The sequence below is a fragment of the Bactrocera oleae genome, chromosome 5 (genome assembly GCF_042242935.1).
Source record: "Bactrocera oleae isolate idBacOlea1 chromosome 5, idBacOlea1, whole genome shotgun sequence".
Taxonomy (NCBI): domain Eukaryota; kingdom Metazoa; phylum Arthropoda; class Insecta; order Diptera; family Tephritidae; genus Bactrocera; species Bactrocera oleae.
The window spans coordinates 3,877,502-3,896,517 of record NC_091539.1 but is presented as its reverse complement, the minus strand read 5'-3'; the positions used below and the strand labels follow the sequence as shown (position 1 = coordinate 3,896,517).

The 19,016-nt window shown below is 37.6% G+C and overlaps 5 protein-coding genes across 10 annotated transcripts; 3 read left to right on the top strand and 2 right to left on the bottom strand.

The window, feature by feature from the left end:
* Positions 1–169: 169 nt before the first annotated feature.
* On the top strand, positions 170–9,897 carry LOC106618033 (cytochrome P450 4ae1). 6 transcript variants are annotated; one of them, XM_014235563.3, is made up of 7 exons: positions 4,058–4,432; positions 7,013–7,280; positions 7,600–7,986; positions 8,047–8,116; positions 8,203–8,414; positions 9,063–9,422; positions 9,487–9,897. In XM_014235563.3, the coding sequence occupies exons 2-7, from the start codon at positions 7,118–7,120 to the stop codon at positions 9,822–9,824; spliced, it is 1,530 nt and encodes a 509-aa protein (XP_014091038.3). In that variant the 5' UTR covers positions 4,058–4,432; positions 7,013–7,117; the 3' UTR covers positions 9,825–9,897. The 6 variants fall into 6 exon arrangements, 5 of the variants coding, with proteins under 5 accessions (XP_014091038.3, XP_036215380.2, XP_069966090.1 ...); XM_036359487.2 differs by having other exon boundaries at positions 4,058–4,538; XM_036359485.2 differs by lacking the exon at positions 4,058–4,432 and adding an exon at positions 4,559–5,094.
* A 3,139-nt stretch (positions 9,898–13,036) lies between these two features.
* Positions 13,037–15,812, top strand: LOC118680302 (cytochrome P450 4d2). Its single transcript, XM_036359511.2, has 5 exons — positions 13,037–13,265; positions 13,335–13,791; positions 13,845–14,053; positions 15,003–15,359; positions 15,413–15,812. Exons 1-5 carry the CDS (start codon positions 13,109–13,111, stop codon positions 15,739–15,741), a joined length of 1,509 nt encoding a protein of 502 aa, XP_036215404.2. The 5' UTR covers positions 13,037–13,108; the 3' UTR covers positions 15,742–15,812.
* On the bottom strand, positions 15,759–16,338 carry ND-B14.5A (NADH dehydrogenase (ubiquinone) B14.5 A subunit). The gene is made up of 2 exons (XM_036359583.2): positions 16,151–16,338; positions 15,759–16,070 (listed from the first exon to the last, which is right to left on the bottom strand). Exons 1-2 carry the CDS (start codon positions 16,208–16,210, stop codon positions 15,834–15,836), a joined length of 297 nt encoding a protein of 98 aa, XP_036215476.2. The 5' UTR covers positions 16,211–16,338; the 3' UTR covers positions 15,759–15,833.
* Positions 16,339–16,406: 68 nt separating this feature from the next.
* LOC106618238 (ribosomal RNA small subunit methyltransferase NEP1) lies at positions 16,407–17,851 on the top strand. Its single transcript, XM_014235903.3, has 2 exons — positions 16,407–16,825; positions 16,882–17,851. Exons 1-2 carry the CDS (start codon positions 16,637–16,639, stop codon positions 17,482–17,484), a joined length of 792 nt encoding a protein of 263 aa, XP_014091378.1. The 5' UTR covers positions 16,407–16,636; the 3' UTR covers positions 17,485–17,851.
* On the bottom strand, positions 17,545–18,797 carry LOC106618247 (28 kDa heat- and acid-stable phosphoprotein). The gene has a single exon (XM_014235917.3). It carries the CDS (start codon positions 18,532–18,534, stop codon positions 17,956–17,958), a length of 579 nt encoding a protein of 192 aa, XP_014091392.2. The 5' UTR covers positions 18,535–18,797; the 3' UTR covers positions 17,545–17,955.
* Between the last annotated feature and the right edge of the window lie 219 nt (positions 18,798–19,016).

Below are 19,016 nucleotides of genomic sequence, written 5' to 3'. Positions count from 1 at the left end.
TGTCACTGAAATCGTAGCTTTATGGATTCTCTATGAAGCTCCAAGTTAGTCGCTTTTCGCCAAGCTAATTTTCTACAATGTTGACTAGTGTAATCAGAGCAAAAATATACCGAGTTCCATTGTTTGTATACGTGTGCATTGAGTTTGCAATAAGATTAATAGCGCATCGGTGGAACTTTTACTTAGTTGAGCGCATATTTTCAAACGAATTGGTTGAGTTGCGGATATGAAATAGTTGTACCTAACTTAAAATTAGAACTGATTGAAATAGTGCTTAAATATTTACGCAATATAAATACCTTACGTTAAAAGGCAACGTAATTATTGCAAACCTGCGGCCGTTTTGTGCCATAAAAACATATTACGGCAAAACATGTTTATCGAATTATTGCTGCTGCTGTTTGCCCTGCTCATACTCGGCGATTATTTACTGAAGAAACGTCGCAATGATATGATAAATTATATGCCAGGACCCAAGCCGTTGCCAGTGTTGGGTAATGTGCTCATGTATCGTGGTAAAAGCCAAGCAGGTGAGTGACGTTTAATCTTTGTGAGTTTTAGCAGAGTTATCAGTGGCAAGTTTACAACTGTAAAGGTGATCTCGATGTCGATGTCTTATCAGTAATGCCAAAGTCTGGCGACTGCTTATGTTACATAGTGTTGGCGTCTTCCAACTCTTTACTGTTAAATTTTTTTATTTGCTTTAAGGGGTTACAACCACTTCAAAGTTTTAAAAAAAGGCGTATTTTTGTGAATTTTTTTTTGTGAAGAGGCATTTTATTAGATAAATAAATAAAAAAAAAATTACATTTGCAGAACTAAATGTATTTTAATAATCGACGAAATCGAAAATTTTGGGAAAAATGGATTCTCTGTATTCCGTAGCCGATCTCACGGAGAATCGCCGAAAAAAGGTGTCTAGCGGGGAGGAAGATTTTTCTGTTATTTATCTCAAAACTTCTTATTATCAAAAATCTTATTCCTGCGATCATTCGAGTAAAACGCGTTTAAAATTTTGGGAACTGATTACACGAAGTTAAAAAACTCTCACAAATACGATCATATTCCAAAACTATTTTCCGGATCACTCTTAAAATTTCGATGAATATTCTTAAATACTTATATTGTATGTACATTCGGTATAAATGCAAAAAAAAATCGATTTTTTGAAAAAAAACAAAAAAAAAAACAGCCTGGCCGTAAATGGTTAGACAAACACAGCGAACATCCCTTCACGGTTATTTGTATTTTTTGTAATAGTTTTTATACATAAAATAGTGAAATATTATTTGATTCGGCTGTTTCTATTTTTTCTAGACATTATAAGTTTCATTATGCACAATCGCCAGCAATATGGACCATACTATCGCGTATGGCTGCTGAACCAATTGGCGGTATTATGCTCCGATCCTGCCGACGTTGAGATATTACTCAGCAGCTCGAAACATATTAAAAAGAATAACTTCTATGATCTACTACATCCATGGCTCGGCACCGGTTTACTCGTAAGCAACGGCCGTAAATGGCATGCGCGCCGTAAGATCATAACACCAACATTTCATTTCAAAATACTCGAGCAATTTGTGGAAATATTCGATCAACAGAGTACAGTGCTGGTGAAAAAAATGGTACAATATGCTGATGGAAAAACGGTACTGAATATTGCACCGCTATTATGTTTGATGACATTGGATATAATTGCAGGTAATTGTTGGCCTCTAGCGTGTAGTTAGTCGAATAATTAACCAGTTATTAATTTTCAAGTGCTTTACATATTTGTTTTTGTACACAGAGACTGCTATGGGTACCAAAGTAAATGCGCAAACGAATCCTGAATTTCCCTACGTATCGGCTGTTATAAGGTAAATAACTTTCGCTCATGCAAATTTGAAACTACAGCTATTTTATATAATGCACAGCGTTACATATATGTTCGCCAAGCGCTTCATAAACGTTTGGCAGCGTATTGATTGGCTTTTCCGATTGCTCTCACGCAAAGAAGCCAAATTATTTTACGCCAACATTAAGCTGATGCACGAATTTACCGATCGCATCATTGTCGAACGTCGCGCGGCACTGGAACAAACGCTTAGCGCCAACGAAACTACGCCAACCGCCACCGACACCGAGTTGGGCCTGAAACGACGTATGGCGTTGCTGGATGTGCTGCTGCAGTCTAGCATTGACGGCAAACCACTGAGTAATGAAGATATACGTGAAGAGGTGGACACATTCATGTTCGAGGGGCACGATACCACCTCCAGTGCGCTCACATTTTGCTTGCACTTGATCTCCAGGCATCCGCTTGTACAGGCGAAATTATTTGAGGAAATACGTAAAGTGCTGGGCGCTGACAAAGATCGTCCAGTAACACAACGCGACCTCGGTGAACTGAAGTACATGGAGTGTGTAATCAAGGAGTCCCTGCGTCTATATCCAACAGTGCCGCTAATTGGACGCAACTTCGAGGAGGATGTTATTTTACGTAAGCACACGCGCACACAATTGAAATTAATTGCACAGTCCATTTATTTATTATAAATTATGACACAGGTGGCAAACCAATACCCGCCGGCACAAATATCACCATCGGCATATATATTATGCAGCGTGATCCGAAATATTTTCCCGAACCCGATACATTTCGGCCGGAACGTTTTCTCAACGAATCCCTTGAAGGTGGCGAGAAATTAAATCCGTACGTTTATGTGCCCTTCAGTGCTGGACCACGCAACTGTATTGGTCAGAAATTTGCCATGTTGGAAATGAAGAGCACATTAAGTAAAATATTACGGCACTTTGAGTTGCTACCGCTGGGCGAAGACTTGCGGCCAATATTGACTATAGTATTACGCTCCGATAATGGCAGTCAAATGGGCCTAAAGCCGCGTAATTATGCTTCAACGAGCAGCCAAGTAGTAGACCAAGTTTAAGCGGTTGTAATAATCGCGTAACCTGTTTTGAAAATGAAAGGTGCTTTCAAATAAACAAATAGTGGGTGAACGTATGTATGAATAATGAGTCGCGTGAGTTTGAGCAGCACTGTGTGTTGTTCAGTGAATCAGAATAGTTTGGAATTTAAAATTTTAATAGCACTGCATTTAATGTTTTTATACGGTGATAGATCACAAATAAATATTAATGTATAAGGTATAGTAAAAAAAATCCATTATTTTTGCATTTAATTGTAGGTTTTATTTAGCATAGTTAGAATTATCCGAATATCCGAGATTGGCACTTGGTGTCAGATCAAAACTACATATAAGGTGGATGCAAAAGAACATCCCAACCAAGCTCCCAGATTTTCTCCAATTGTTGACAATACAGCTTCGAACTAAAAGTTTACCGCCGGGAGGCAGCTCATAGTAGAAGATTCCCTGCCAATCCAACCAAACACACAATAAACCCTTCCTGAAAGTTAATCCTGGTTTGATCACCGTTTGCGATTTGAACACGACCATTTACGCTTGAATTTGTCGTAAGTGAACCACTTTTCATCACCACTAACTATGTTACGTAGTTCATGAGAAGTAGTCATCCTTCAGGATGCCAGCGCTTGACGTGAATTTCAATAGGTTCTGCAGCCACACTATCGATACCTCTTCCAGTGTCTCACATCGTAGGGCCCTTAAAGGTTTTAAGCATTGCCTCGCTAGTGCGGAACAAGTGCACAAGAGATGCTCCATTATTTCCCTGGTGCCACCAAACTGTGAACAGTGAGTATTCCAATCATGTTTCTGCAGTGTCTTCTATTAAGAGTGAGTAGAAACTTTGTGTATTTTTGATCTACCGCTTTGCCTTTTGCAGTTTTGCATTCCGTTAGATCATTCCATCGAATTTTAACCTTCCTTGTCATGCTCTTGTCCAGATCGTCGTAAATTTCTTTTCACTAGACCTAATATATATGCCACTATATACATACATATGTATGTACATATGAGTGCCTTGTATACTTTTTCTTTCTATACACACATTTTTTTATTTATTGCTTTTAAATCATGTTTTGTCAATAATAAATATATAGATTTCGTTAGAAGTACTCAAATTTGTATTTCAAATATCACTTCCTCTCGCCACAGCACTAAGAATATATACGCATTAACAATTGGAGCAGCACTGTGTTTGTTTACTTATTTCAATTCAAAGCACTTCCCCTTTCTGTGATGTCATGCGATAAACGTCAACTCACTCACTCACTACCTCAGAGAACGTATATCATATGTATTCTCTGCCTACCTGCTACAGAGAACGTATATCATATATATGATATGTCTGCCTGCTACCTCTCTATGTCAAATAATTTTCACACTCTCGCACTATATTGAATGGAAAAGCAAATCGTGCGAGTTTTATAGAATTTTAGTTCTGCTGTTGCTCTTTGCCCGACTGTCATAATTTATTTCGATTGCGGAAAATTATTAAAACAACCAAAGTGCGTATAAAAAACTAAATGATTGCATTTTTTCAAAGCGCAAGGTGCAATTTCGTGTCAATAATATTATTGTATAAAATAACCAGCTTCTGCTTGCGCGCAAAATGTAAATTATTTCAAGTTACATGCAGAGAACGTATATCGTATATAATATACGTTCTCTGTTACATGCATTATAAAAGTTATGACCGGCAGCTATCATGAAATTGACGTTGTAGTGATTCACAGCCGACATTAATTTGTTTATATTGTGTGTTTGTTGTTGGTATTTGTACGTACACGCGTGTGTGTGTGTAAAATAGAAAGCATAAACGCTGTCACGTTCACCTTAATAACCGAGATAATGTGTTTGTAGGGCGCGCATAGCAGCAAAGCACTTAAGCAGGGATAAAATGTGTGAAAGTCAACAGTAAACTCATTTATGATAAGTTAAAAAAAAATATTACAATTTTTTAAAATAAATAATAAATGTATGTAAATAATTATGAAGTCACATATACTCGTATGCACATACACACATACACGTTTTTTTTTAGCTATAAGCCAAAACTATTCTATTTTAGCAGAGATAGATTTAGTGCTGATATTTGAGTGTGCGATAACAGGCCGTTGACAACAGACGTTTAAAAATAATTCATTAATTAGTTACTTTAATAAAAAATGTACGTCAATTGTAATTCTATTATTTAAATTAGCAAATTAATTTAGTATGCAATTATTTGTGTAATAAAAGAAATGTTATTCGTTAGTAACAGTTGCCTTATGAACGAATTTCACAACATCAGCTGTTTGAGTGATGACAGCATGGTCTTTGCTTACCAAATGGTGTATTGTAGTGATAATATACATAAAATAATTTAGTTTTAATAATAATTTAATTTTAATAATGAAACACGATCATAATATAAAACAGTCATTATGCTATGCGATTTAGCTTGAAAACATGTTATAAGGTAACAAAAAACGATTCTAATTGTATTAAAAATGCAAATCACTAATCACCGCCGCATGTTGTTTATGTACATATGTACATATATAGATACGCGTATATTATATTTTTATATATTCAAAAACATGTGCATGTGTAATTTTATGGCAAAAAAATCGCCATAGTTGGGTGAAAACAATGCTAGATGGCAGTGAGCCGCGGGCTAGAAAATGTGCTGCACGCTGTTTCAGAAGCGTTGTCAGCATTCAAAAAATTATAATTATAATTAGTTATACCATAAAAGGGCGCCGTTTCACCACTACTCAAATGGGGTCTTTGTTTCAACTCCTTCAAACACGCCATTTGAGTAGTGGCCGAATAGCGTTCTTTGAAAAAGTAATTGGAAATAATTTTGTGTAATTTTATTATAAGTCAACCGGACATTTTTTCTAAAAACAAGCATTATTTGTGCCCAACCGTTGGTGTGTGCATGATTAATAGAAAGAAATAATTCAGTGATAAAGCATATTATGGTTATACATTTGTTATGGTATATGCATGTAAATGATGTCATTGCAGTGATTTTTAACGATTTTAATATAGCAATAAATACTATTGTGTGTAAACGCAAGCAAATGTTGCAAACAGAAATGCAGCACAAATATATATTTTTTCATATTCATATTGCACCGAGTAGCAGATAAGGAAATAAGGCACGCAGAAATGAAGTACCGGTACTTCCTGTCAACGAGCAACGAACGCACGCATTCGTTGATGGATTTCCGTTATCACTGTTGGCAGCTATCAAATTGTGAAGCACTTTATATTTATAGCATAAAAATATTTAATTATACCATTAGTACATTTAATTGCTTAAGTGTGGCTAAAAATACATAGGTCGCACAAGTAGCAATAGAATTACTATATAAATATGTTTAATAAAGTTTGTAATTGAATATTAATTTTTAATCGCCTGAGTGATTAACTGACTATATAAAATAGTTTTTTAAGTTCATAAATTGTACGGCATAAGCAGCTGTGTCAACTTTGGATTATAGTTTTTAATTTACTATATTTATATTTATATTTAGCTCAAGTACAAGTAATAAATTAATGTTATGTATGTGTGTAATAAATCAATAGAAATGGCAAATAAAATGTGTGTAATGCGTGCTATCGCTTATAAATAACAGATAAGAGCGCTGTCCGTAGTTATGGCGAGAGCTAGCGCCAACAAGAATAAAAAAAAAACGTTGACTTTGGCTGCACCAAAACTATAATAACCTTCACAGCTGCATTTCTTATGGCATAAGTTAAAAGATGTTTATCAAACAGTTTCTATGGCAGCTCTATGCTATAGTGGTGCGTTATCGGCGGTCCCAAGAAATTACCAGCTTATTGGGACGAGAATGACATTTGCAAAATTTTAGTTCAACATCTCAAAAACTGAGCGACTAGTTCGCGTATATGTAGCAAAGTTAATACACCCTGTTTAGGGTATAACAAAGCAGCGCTACAGCGCCATAAAGATAATGTTTGTATATAACTACTTTAATTGCAGCGCTGTTTAGAAATTGTTGGATTAATTCGAATTTACGTTTCGGTAAAACTTTATTGATAAAATTCAATATTTAAAATTACTTTACTTAAAGGCGTTAGACAGCAGTTCATGAAGCACAACGAAAAGTGACAGTCGATGTTAAAGCATAAATATTAAATTATAAAACATAATAAAGTGTCTACGTGGCAACCGCACGATGTTTTGGAAGCTGATGCTGCTGGCTGCAACAGTTGTCTGCCTCGCCTTACACTACCAATATGCGCGCATGCGTAATCAGGCGTTCTTCAAGCGTATACCACCCGTCTCCAATATACCATTCGTGGGTTGTATGCTCGTGTTGGCGCGCTTTCAGCCAGATAGTGAGTAAAAATGCATATTTTAAAACACACACGCGCACACGCTGACACACCACACGCAACGCGCCAAAGAAATTTTCGCCATACCGCTAATAGCGGTAATGCTAATTGGTACTCTTTGAATTTGGAAATATTGGAACTTGCTGACGTCACAATAGCACGTGTTCTAAGTTGCATTGCTAAGTTGACGTTAAGCGAAAATTAAAAAAAAAATAGATGGCGCACAATTAACTTAGCCTTATAAGTTCACACACTTGCTTAATACTGCTTTAACTGTTTTTCTAATTTCTTTGGAAATTTACATAATACAAAAACACAAAAGATTTACATTTGAAGTTTCAAGAGTTCGTCACGCGCTTCGGCAAAAGTTTCTGCGCGCTACTGCTACGCGATCTAATGGTTGTAACCGCTGATCCGCGTTATGTCGAAGAGCTACTTAGCAGTCAAAAGCATGTACAAAAGAATCAGCTTTATTGGCTGCTGCGCGACTGGTTGGGCGACGGTTTGCTGCTTAGCTACGATCGCAAATGGCAAATGATGCGCAAAATTATCACGCCCACCTTCCATTTCAAAATACTCGAGCAATTTGTGGATGTTTTCGAGCGACAAAGTCGTGTGTTGGTGCAGAAATTGTCAGCGCTTGCGGATGGTGCCACTGCTGTGGACATATATCCGCATATGGGACTTATGACATTGGATGTGATAGCGGGTGAGCTTCTACAGCATACATGCTACATATTGTAATTATCATTTTTTGCTTTAAAATTAGAAACCGCTATGGGCGTCTGTGTGCATGCGCAGCAAGACTCCAAATCCGATTTTGTGCAAGCCGTGAAAGAGTGAGCATAAATACATATATAATATAAACAATTAGAATGTTTAGAAAAATGTAAAATTTATTAATTTTTTATTTTCTAACACGCAGCGTTACAAACATTGTTGCCACACGCTTTATACGTCCCATTTTGGCCTTTCCGCGTTTATTTAAGCTGCTGCGGCCGCAACAGTATGAAAAGCAAATGGAGGGTATACGAATTATGCATCGCTTTACTGCGAAAATTATTGAAGAACGCCGTACAGCGTTGCAAAAGAAAAACAATGCGAGCACGGAAAGCGCAACCAGCGCTGAAATGTTGGGTGAGTGTTACACACATACAAATTTAGAGCGGATAGCAAGCAATTTCAAGCAAGACGGAAAACGGCAACAATAGTTTTTAGGTTAGGTTAGTTTGTAGCAACAAGCAGCAAAATAGTGTTATAATACCCTGCACAGCAGCATAATTATAGCATAAAAGGGTATAAACGCATCTTTATTTCGATTTTGTGCGGTCAGTTTGTATGACAGCTATATGCTATAGTGAAGCGATATGAACACTATGTTTGCAGATTGCAGCGTTGCCTTGGAAAATAATGTGCGACAAATTTCGTGAAGAAATCTTGTCAAAAAAAAAGTTTTTCATACAAAAACTTGTTTTGAATCGATCAGTTTTAATGGTAGCTATATGCTATAATGGACCGATATCGGCGGTTCTAACAAATAAGCAGCTACTTGAGGAGTGAACAATGTGTGCAAAATTTCAGATCGATAGCGCAAAAACTAAGGTACTAGTTGGCGTATCGACACTATTTAACCAATATGGACTCAGCCAGGTTGCCAGTAAACTTCTGCAAACTAGTGACCAATAATTATACATTTAGAATGCCTTAAGCTCACTTTTTTTTCGCACATAGTCGTACACACTATATACATAAGCTATAGGTATAAGCTATAATGAATACCCACAGATATCGGCTTAAAACCACGCATGGCACTGCTGGATGTACTACTACAATCTACCACTACCGATGGGCAAGCGCTCAGCGATGCGCAAATACGCGATGAAGTCAATACGTTCATGTTTGAGGGACACGACACCACCACATCAGCCATCTCTTTCTGCCTCTATTTACTCGCCCGCCACCCGGAATGTCAACGTGTACTCTTTGAAGAAATACGCAATCACTTCGGCACTGATACGAGTCGACCTATCAAGTACAAGGATGTGCAGCATCTAACATATTTAAATTGTGTAATTAAAGAAACATTGCGTCTTTACCCACCCATACCGGTAATTGGACGTTGGTTAAAGGAGGAGCTGGTCTTGCGTAAGTATTTCATGTGCTATTATTTAGAGAAATTTGAGCGCTGTTTAATGCCAACATTTTCCAGCTGACGTGACGCTGCCGCCGCGCACCAATGTGCTCATATTACTATGGCAAATCTTACGTGATCCCGATGTTTACGCGGAACCGGAACGTTTTTGGCCTGAACGTCATTTGGAAAATAATGAACGCGCCAATGTCTTCAGTAATATACCGTTCAGCGCGGGCCCACGTAATTGCATCGGACAGAAGTTTGCCATATTCGAGTTGCGTACTGTCGTCGTGCAACTGTTGCGGCATTACGAACTGTTGCCCAGCGGTGCGCCGATACAGCCATCGATCAAAATTGTCTTACGCTCGAAAAGTGGCGTTAATGTAGCACTCAAAAAACGTGCTTATGTTTAAGGGAAGATAATATATAAGTTTTTAAAAATGTGATGCGCGAAAATATAGCAATAAAATTGTGATATTTAAAGTACTTTCGATACGGTTTCATACTTTATATGGACGATGGACTATAAAAGTGAGAATTTCAGCGGTGGTAGATTATTTTATAGTCTGATATTGATTGAAAAGTGATCGCTTTTAGAAAACAGTTTTTGTAAAGCTTCAGAAGGAGCTCTCCATCAAGTCTAGTATTCGAATTACGGCCTCTTACAGAAAAGTGGGCATTTCCTCCGTCAACAGAACGACAAAACTAGCTTGGAGCTTGTTCAGACTCGTTTGGGTGCCTGGCCATAGCGGCATCGTTGTACTCTGCGAAGCTGATGAGCTCGTGAGAGGCGGCAACCTTGTCCCACTTACAACGGTGTGGAAACGAGCTGGGTCCCCGTTGTACTCCTGCCTTCTAGAACTGTACCTATGGCCCTTGCGTGAGCTTAGTAGGTGTTCATCTATGACCAGCTCCTATGCAACTGCCAGATCGTTCTGGTCTAAAGTAGAACGCAGCAGAACCACTGAACTACTTGCTGAGAGCAAGTTTGGGTTGATCTTGCCGCACTCGTAGTTTATTACTAGACATTGTCGAATATGAATCCATGCGCAGCGGTTATATATCTTATCGGACACAAATTGTTAAAGTAATATGAAGTATGGTAAGAAAAAAAGATCCAAGCACTTTGTTCGCCATTGTCCAGCTTTTGCAAGAAAACTGAGATTTTAGTCGCTCAAGAAACTTGTAGGAGGCTCAAAACGCTTTGTCCAGTTATGCAAGTTTTTATGATCATTATATAGAAGTTTTAGGTATTTAATGGACCGGCGTTCAATGCACTACAAGTGACATTTTGGTTGGGGTTTGTAAGAGCGTCTCTCTCTATCCAAGCCATACTTATAGGCAATGAACGAGAGTGAAAGGAGGAGATCTGAGACAATTCGTCCCGTGTCCGGAATTCGCAAGGGGACCCGCTGCTCTGCAATGATTTATAATGTATGGTTCAAGGTGCCGCACCCCGGGCTCCGATTTTCTCTCTACGGCCCTGCATATAAGCATTGGAAATTCCACTGTGGGATAATCATATAATAACGCAAATAACAAATCTTTTTGTGTGCACATTCGTTATCAGTACTTGAAGTAAAAATGTAGCTAATACTATAGAAGTATACCCGTCTATAAGTACATTGTTGAAGGTTATCTACTGCTTGAAGTTGTGTGAAAAATCGCTACAAAAAACATTGATTTTAATCAGTACTAATTATCGGGCCTCAACTCTTCGTTCTTCAATATTTTCAACCGCATTAAAAATAGCTGGACATATATTCGATTTAAAGGGGTTATATCCATGTGCAAGTCATTCTGACTGCCCCTAACTTCTTAATAAATAAATAAAAATAATGCACATTTGTCGAACTTAATGTATCCCATAGTCAATCTCCAGGCAATCACCTGCAAAAAAAAAGGTCTCTGGTGGTTGAGCAGATTTTTCTGTTTAAAATTATCTTAAATCCAAAAACTAAAAAAAATTATTCTTACTATATTAGTATATTTACTGATCGAAGAAAGTTGCACCGAAGCTATAATACCCTTCACAAATACAAAAGATTCCTTAGAAGAACTTGACTCCAAACATTCAGCTTGTATGACAGCTTAATGCTATAGTAATTCGATCTGAAAACAATTTCTTCAGAGATTCCATTATAGCTTTGGAATATAATTCGTTCTCAATTTCGTGAAGATATCTCGTCAAATGAAAAAGTTTTCCATGCAAGCACTTGATTTTGATCGCTCAGTTTGTATGGCAGCTGTATGCTATAGTGATCCGATATCGGTCATTCCGACAAATGAGCGGCTTCTTGGTAAGAAAAGGTTTAATGGAGACGAAGAAATTTTCCTCAACACCTCTGAAAACAGTATTTCGAGAGTAACGCGTTTAAAATTTTGGTAGCTGATTACACTATGTTAAAAAATTTTAATTATATATCCATATATCCAAAACTATTTGCCGGATAAAATTTTCTAAGAATATTCTTAAATATCTGTATATTCGATATACAGTCAAACCTGAGTAAGAGAGAACTGGGTAAGCGAGAAAATTCTATAAGTGAGAATAATTCTCAGATCCCGAACTTTGACTTCTCAAAAACTCTATGAGTTAGCAACAAAAACCTCCATCAGTGACAGTCGTTTTTCCCACTCTAACTTCTATAACTGAGAGCAAACAGTACAGCTCTTACAACAACTTATAATGTCTAAACGAAAAATCAACATGTTGTCGTTTTAGTGAGAAACCTCTATTAGAGAGAAAAAAATCATGGTCCTTTGAACTCTCTTTTAACCAGGTTTGACTGTACTTTCACTTGGTGGACATACACATACACATACATACATATGTACATGCTTACAAAAAATGGTAAATAAAGGTAAGTATGTAAGTACACATATGTAACGGGTGTTTGTTTTAGACGTGTAGTTTTCAATGAGACAATACTTCTTTCGAAGTTAGTCTTTTTGACAGCTGTTACTTGATTTATACTCAGTTTGGTTTGCTATTTCATAATGAACAGTCCAAACGACCATCTAGCGCGTCGCACGTTCGGTGGATGTGCCCCAAACGAGCTGACCACCGATCCCGATTTTTACAAGAAAATTTTATTCACCGATGAAGCACACTTTTGGGCGAATGTAACATCCTTAAAAAGTCACTGTATGCCGTGCTCTATGGGTAGAATGAATCATGGATGCATATTTCTATCCAAATGATGCCGGTCATAATGTTACAGCCAATAGGGAACGCTGTAGAGCTATGATTAATGACTTTTTTAGTGCCAGTTCGTGAGACTGTGCCGTGGCCTACAAGTTTGTGCGATTTAACAACGCTGGACTATTTTTGTGGCGTCAGGTTGGAAAAGAATATTTGGCCCCAATTGTGGTAAAACGTGGTCGAAAATTGGGCCTCTTGGCTGCAATTTATGCGAGTCAGCCGCAGGGATCACTTGTCTAAAAAACGCACCTTATATGAATTATTATATAATATTTCAATCACTTTTTACATAATTCTGCATCTGGTGGCAGCAAACGATAAACATTAAATCAAGGTATCAAAGGTTATAAGTGCATTAACACATGATTAACTATTTCACTATTATACACAGTTACAAACGGGAAATTATTTTAAATTGCACATTAGCTCAACTACGTTTTTATAGTAATGTAATGAACAGCAATTTATTACTCACTCAACGCGCTTTGTGCAATGTTGTGGTTAACGCTGTTATTGCTTGTAGCGCTGTGTTTGTTTGCTGATTATTGCTGGAAACGGGATGTGAACGCGAAATGGTCGCAAGTGCCGGGTCCCTTAAGTTTACCCATTATCGGTTGTATTTGGATTTACACGCAAGTCCAACCTGATGGTTTGTTGAGTTGTTGTATTGTGGTTGTTTTGCTATTTAGTTCAGTTATTTTTTTTTATGTGTTTTTAGAACTGCTTGCGCTTAGTCGTTACATACGAAATCGTTTTGGACGCGTCACACGCTTCTGGATGTTGTACATACACGGCATGTTTGTAAGCGATCTGCGCTATTTACAAGCGTTATTGAGCCACTCCACCGAGATACGCAAGAATCGTATGTATAGTTTACTCACTGATTGGTTAGGTGATGGATTACTTGTTAGTTATGGCGTCAAGTGGTTGAGTCGTCGTCGCGTTATTACGCCAACATTTCATTTTAGAATACTCGAAGATTTCGTTAGCATATTCGATCAGCAAGCACAAATTCTAGTACGCAACTTGACACAGTATGCAGATGGCGAACAAGTGGTGAATATAGAGAACGCGGTGGCATTGGCGACCTTGGATGTAATCTGTGAAAGTGCGATGGGTGTGCGTATCAATGCGCAAACCGATGTGAATTGTGAATATGTGCAGTTACTGAAGGAGTAAGCCTTTTATTACAATTATTTGTCGGCGATATGACAACGAATCTTTTTAGAATGCAACGCATCATAATCAAACGTTATATTACGATAGCTTACCGGCCGAAATGGCTTTTCCAACTGTTGGCGCCACGATTGGCTCAGCGACATTTTGCTGTGACGACCGCCTTGCATAGATTCACGGAGCGTATTATTAAAGCACGGCGTAAAGAAATATTAAAAAAGCAAACTGAAGTTAATAGAAGCCAGCAGGAGCAAAATGGCGGTATGTATTAAAGTAATTTTGTGTCAAGCTACAGTGACAACGGAAATAACATGCTGCAAATGCCACACTATGCATATGATGCATTGCATTATTGCATACATGAACTTTCAAATATTAGCGAGAAGAAACAATTTCAAATGTTTAAAAAATAAAACAAAGGAAGCAATATGTAAAAAAAATCAAGAAGTAAGAATTCTAGCGGATATTTAAAAATATTTAAACAATTAAAATCAGACAAAGTTTTTGATTTTTTTTAACACATTTAGTGGCAAACTAGGCCTAACGCGTAATTTAAATTTTTTTCAATTTGGCAGCACTTGCAATACCGGCGGATACTAAATGAAAATTTGTATACCCTGAAATGTGTACATTAAGTTTGCCACGAAGTTTGAAACACACTAACATCGGAGACTATAAAATATGTATATACCTATAAATGATCAGCGTGACGAGCTGAGTCAATTTAGCCATGTCAGGCTGTATATACGCGAAGTATATCAATAGTATTTAGGATATCTATCTGAAAGTTTGCATACGTCCTTTTTTCTCCGTGAAGCAGGTTATTTGTCGGAACCGCGCATGAACAATCAAAATCTTGTTGTTGTAGTATATCAATAGTATTTAGGATATCTATCTGAAAGTTTGCATACGTCCTTTTTTCTCCGTGAAGCTGGTTATTTGTCGGAACCGCGCATGAACAATCAAAATCTTGTTGTTGTATAGAAGATGTTTTTTTATCTTCACGAAAAATTGGCACGGAATATTTTCCAAAGCAAGCTACAAACTCAGAACAAATTGTTCAGATCGGGCCACTATAGCACATAGCTGCCACATAAGCTGACCGAAAAAATTCAAATATTTGCATATATGGAAATTTTTTATTTGTGAAGCTTATTATAGCTTCGGTGCATTCATCTTGATTTTCTGTATTGTTCCCTACACTGTTTAGACATCGGCATCAAGCGTCGACAGGCTTTACTTGATGTCTTACTCTCTGCCACTATCGATGGACAACCACTAACCGATACTGATATACGCGAAGAAGTAGACACCTTCATGTTTGAGGGTCATGATACTATAAAAAGTGCGTTATCATTTACGCTCTATTGTATTTCCCGCAATGCAGACGTACAATCTAAGCTTTATGCTGAAATTGTTGAAGCGGTAGGCACAAATATGCAGCAGGCACTTACACAACGTCAACTAATGCAATTGAAATATGCAGAGCAAGTTATCAAGGAATCATTACGCATGTATCCCTCTGTACCATATATAGGACGCACTATTATGAAAGATTGTTACATTGGTAAATGCTTTTGGAAACTTGTGTATTGTAGTTACTACATATTTGTATTTCAGATGGCAGTTGCATACCTAAAGGTTCTAGCGTTATCTTGGCAATTTATGAAATGCAAAACGATGCCGCCTACTTTCCGCAGCCAGACCGGTTTTTGCCAGAACGTGACGTGAATGAAAATCCCTTTGCTTTTGTGCCGTTTAGTGCTGGGCCGCGCAATTGTATTGGACAACGTTTTGCAATGCTTGAAATGAAAGCGATTATTGTTCGCATTATACAACAATTAGAGCTGCTACCATTAGGCGATGACGTTGTACCGGCTTTGCGAGTTGTATTAATTTCAAAAACGGGTTGGCAAATGGGTTTTCGTAAGCGTAATTTAGCCCTTTAAACACAAAGCCAATAAAGTCAATATTTTATATGTATGTCTATTTCCAAAACAAAAATCACGAAATTTTCGAAGTTCGTTTGTTTTCAAAAAATTTAATCCCAAAGATAAACTGGTCCAGGTGTTGGTAACTTTTCAGTTTTAGCGCTTTCCTTGTCAGCTAGCAACTGTTGCTTTACAAGATCAATTGGCGGTTGCACTTCTCGGCGAGGATCACGTTTACAGTAGAGATTGGCAGCTATTAAATGTGCTGGACCACCAGGCACGTCTGGGGGTGGTTGCGTGCGATCGGCTAAACCTTCCTCGAAACGTAGTGCAAGAGTGTGCTCACGCTAAAAGTCAAAATAATGGGTTGTATTATATAATGTTTGCAAATATAAATAAGTGCATGAGCAGCAAAATTTTAACTTACTCCCAACAGGAAAGCCCGCACACGCTGAAGTAGTGTCGCAACATCACGTCTTGCACCCATTTTCAAATATTTGCACAATTGTTTGTATTTTGCCTTTAATTAGATAGAAGCGTTAAAATAAATGTTATTTATTTTATGCCAGTGACAAGTGGAATAGTTAACGAAAATGTTTGACAGACGCAAGCAGCTGTTTCAATTAGGCAGCCAAGCTGTCAAATGTATTTTATTTTTTAGAAATTTCAAATTTCCAATACAAATCCCTAATTTTTTAACGAATATCCACACCCTGTACTACACTCATTCATTGATATTGTTTGACATTTCGGTTCCACAGCGTATTTTGTTTACGTTTTTTTTTACTTACAGATGGAGGCACTTATTCACAACACACGTGCAATACTGTGCTGTAAATAAATTGTAGTAATAAACTATAGACAAGTTTTAGCTAATATTTTCAAACAAAGAAACCCATTAAACCGTAAAAGCATGGGTGGAAATAAATTTGATAGCCAAAACGGTAAAGGAGTTAAAAGAAAACGCAAATTTCAAGGCCCGGCTGGGCAGGATGATCCTGAATTTGATTTAAAGAAAAAGCATTTAGAGACTACACATATACGCGCATTGGAGAAACGTTTGATAATTGTATTAGAAGGTGCACATTTGGAGACAGTAAAGGTATGAAATTGTTATATTTTACAACAAAAAAAATGCAGTAATACTTGTGATCTTAGGTCGGCAGAGTGTTCGAGTTACTTAATTGTGATGATCATCAGAGTATTTTACGTAAAAACAACCGTGATCCCGGTAAATGTCGACCCGATATAACACATCAGTGCTTGTTAATGCTTTTCGATTCGCCCTTAAATCGCGCTGGTTTATTGCAAGTGTATGTACGTACTGAGAAAAATGTGCTAATAGAAATAAATCCTCAAACACGTATACCACGTACTTTTAAACGTTTTGCGGGATTGATGGTACAACTGTTGCATAAGTTCTCTGTTCGCGCAAGTGACACCTCCGCAATGTTGATGAAGGTTATAAAGAATCCTATAACAGACCATTTGCCTGTAGGTTGCAAGAAGTACGCTATGTCTTTTTCGGGCAAACTCGTAGCCAATTGCAGGGATTTGGTGCCAAGAGTGCAAGTGAATAGCGAAAACACAGAAGAACTTGCTGAAGAACCCATCGCCTTGATTGTGGGTGCGTTCGCACACGGGGTGCTCAATCCTGACTACTCAGAAGGCCTATTTTCAATTAGTAATTATCCATTATCAGCAGCAATTGCTTGTAGCAAGTTGTGCAGTGCGTTTGAAGAAGTATGGGGTGTCGTTTAGTGTTGCATAATTTTGTATTTTTATAAGTAAATTCACTTAGAAATTAAATAAAATAAAAAATTTACAAAACAGCGTTTTTATAGTTTTATTCATTCATTAGTATTAGTCATTTCAATATGCATGCAATCTGACAAGCAGTTGTAACGTGTTACCATGTCGTGGCTCTTCATAAGTTTCTACCGTTACGTATATCATATAGACTCTTTTACTACATCGCCGCGTTTTGCAATTGATAATCCTTTGCTATTTAACTTCATTGAATTTGTTGCATTAGTAAAATGTAATAATTTTGTAAATATAGTAATTAGTGGATGGGTTGAATTTTTTCGGTAATATAAAACGTATTCTACTTGTTACACAAAGAGCAGCTACTGCATTGAAATTAAACAAAAAAATAATGAATATAAAAAGTTAAAACCAGTAGTGGATTGCCGCGTTCCTAGGTAGATGACCAGGCAGTCAAAGGTGCATCTAAGCGTTACTACCTGGTGACTTCTTATCATCCAGAGCTTTCTTTTCAGCTTCACGTTTAGCTGCTGCTTCAGCGCGCTGCTGACGGACCAGCGCTAAACGTGCGAGATCCGCTTTGGCTTCTGTCGTTTTCCCGGCAGCATGTAATTTTTCATAACGCGCACGCGCCTTTTGCTTTTCAATTTGTTCACGCTCACGTCGTGTCAGCTCAGGCTTAGTAGGCGCCGCTTCTTCTAATTTCAAATTATTCAGTTTTTGTACTGCTTTCTTTGTTGCGCGATTTGGATTCTCGATTTCAATGAGTGAAGCGACACCTTTGCGTGCATCACGATCATCCTCTTCGGACGATTCCTCATCGGAATCCTCTTCACTGCTACTGCCACCACCACCACTTATCTTCTTGGCGCGTGGTTTTGGTTTAACGCGTGCAGCTTTACTAGTGCCTGCTGCGGCATTATCGTTCTCCTCCCCCGACTCAGTCTCTTCTTCGCTGGACTCGTCTCGGGCATTGGCCAATTCTTCGGGTGATGTGAAGTGTCGGCTTCTACCTTTGTGATTTACGTATTTTCCGCGTGGCATTTTACAGCTATGGCTTGTCTATTCGGTGGCGCTTTAATTGTGTAAAAGTTTGCTGCCAAATGCCACTATTTATTAGTGCAAAAATATTTAGTGAGCTTGCAAATAGAACCCTATACAAATTAAAAAACGTGTACACAAAGTTTCCGAGATTTTGCACTTATCCACTTGCGATTATGATAAATTCCTAATAGCAAATTGCTATACAGATTCTAGTTGCTGTCTTGACAGTTCATCACAATACCCTTCGAGTCAAATAAGAATTGAAAAAACGAAAAAAGATTGCCGCGGTACGAAGAAATCCCATTTGGTATAGAGGTTAATTATAGTTTTAAATATTAAATTCATTAGAAATATATGCCTTTATACTGGCACGTTTTATGTCGTTATGTTTCAAAATGGTCGTCATCAAAATTAATGAAATTAATATAATTATTAATAGTACGATATAATTATTTTTTTTTTTTAATTTGTACGTTGCGGGG

Coding starts and splice junctions, on each gene's coding strand:
- ND-B14.5A (XM_036359583.2), bottom strand. CDS start 16,210: ATGGGTGCAAGACGTGATGTTGCGACACTACTTCAGCGTGTGCGGGCT. Junction 16,071..16,150: donor TGCGGGCTTTCCTGTTGGGA/GTAAGTTAAAAT, acceptor TTTGACTTTTAG/CGTGAGCACACTCTTGCACT.
- LOC118680302 (XM_036359511.2), top strand. CDS start 13,109: ATGTTGTGGTTAACGCTGTTATTGCTTGTAGCGCTGTGTTTGTTTGCT. Junction 14,054..15,002: donor CCAGCAGGAGCAAAATGGCG/GTATGTATTAAA, acceptor TACACTGTTTAG/ACATCGGCATCAAGCGTCGA. Junction 15,360..15,412: donor TATGAAAGATTGTTACATTG/GTAAATGCTTTT, acceptor TTTGTATTTCAG/ATGGCAGTTGCATACCTAAA.
- LOC106618033 (XM_014235563.3), top strand. CDS start 7,118: ATGTTTTGGAAGCTGATGCTGCTGGCTGCAACAGTTGTCTGCCTCGCC. Junction 8,117..8,202: donor TTTGTGCAAGCCGTGAAAGA/GTGAGCATAAAT, acceptor TCTAACACGCAG/CGTTACAAACATTGTTGCCA. Junction 8,415..9,062: donor AACCAGCGCTGAAATGTTGG/GTGAGTGTTACA, acceptor GAATACCCACAG/ATATCGGCTTAAAACCACGC.
- LOC106618238 (XM_014235903.3), top strand. CDS start 16,637: ATGGGTGGAAATAAATTTGATAGCCAAAACGGTAAAGGAGTTAAAAGA. Junction 16,826..16,881: donor CACATTTGGAGACAGTAAAG/GTATGAAATTGT, acceptor TTGTGATCTTAG/GTCGGCAGAGTGTTCGAGTT.
- LOC106618247 (XM_014235917.3), bottom strand. CDS start 18,534: ATGCCACGCGGAAAATACGTAAATCACAAAGGTAGAAGCCGACACTTC.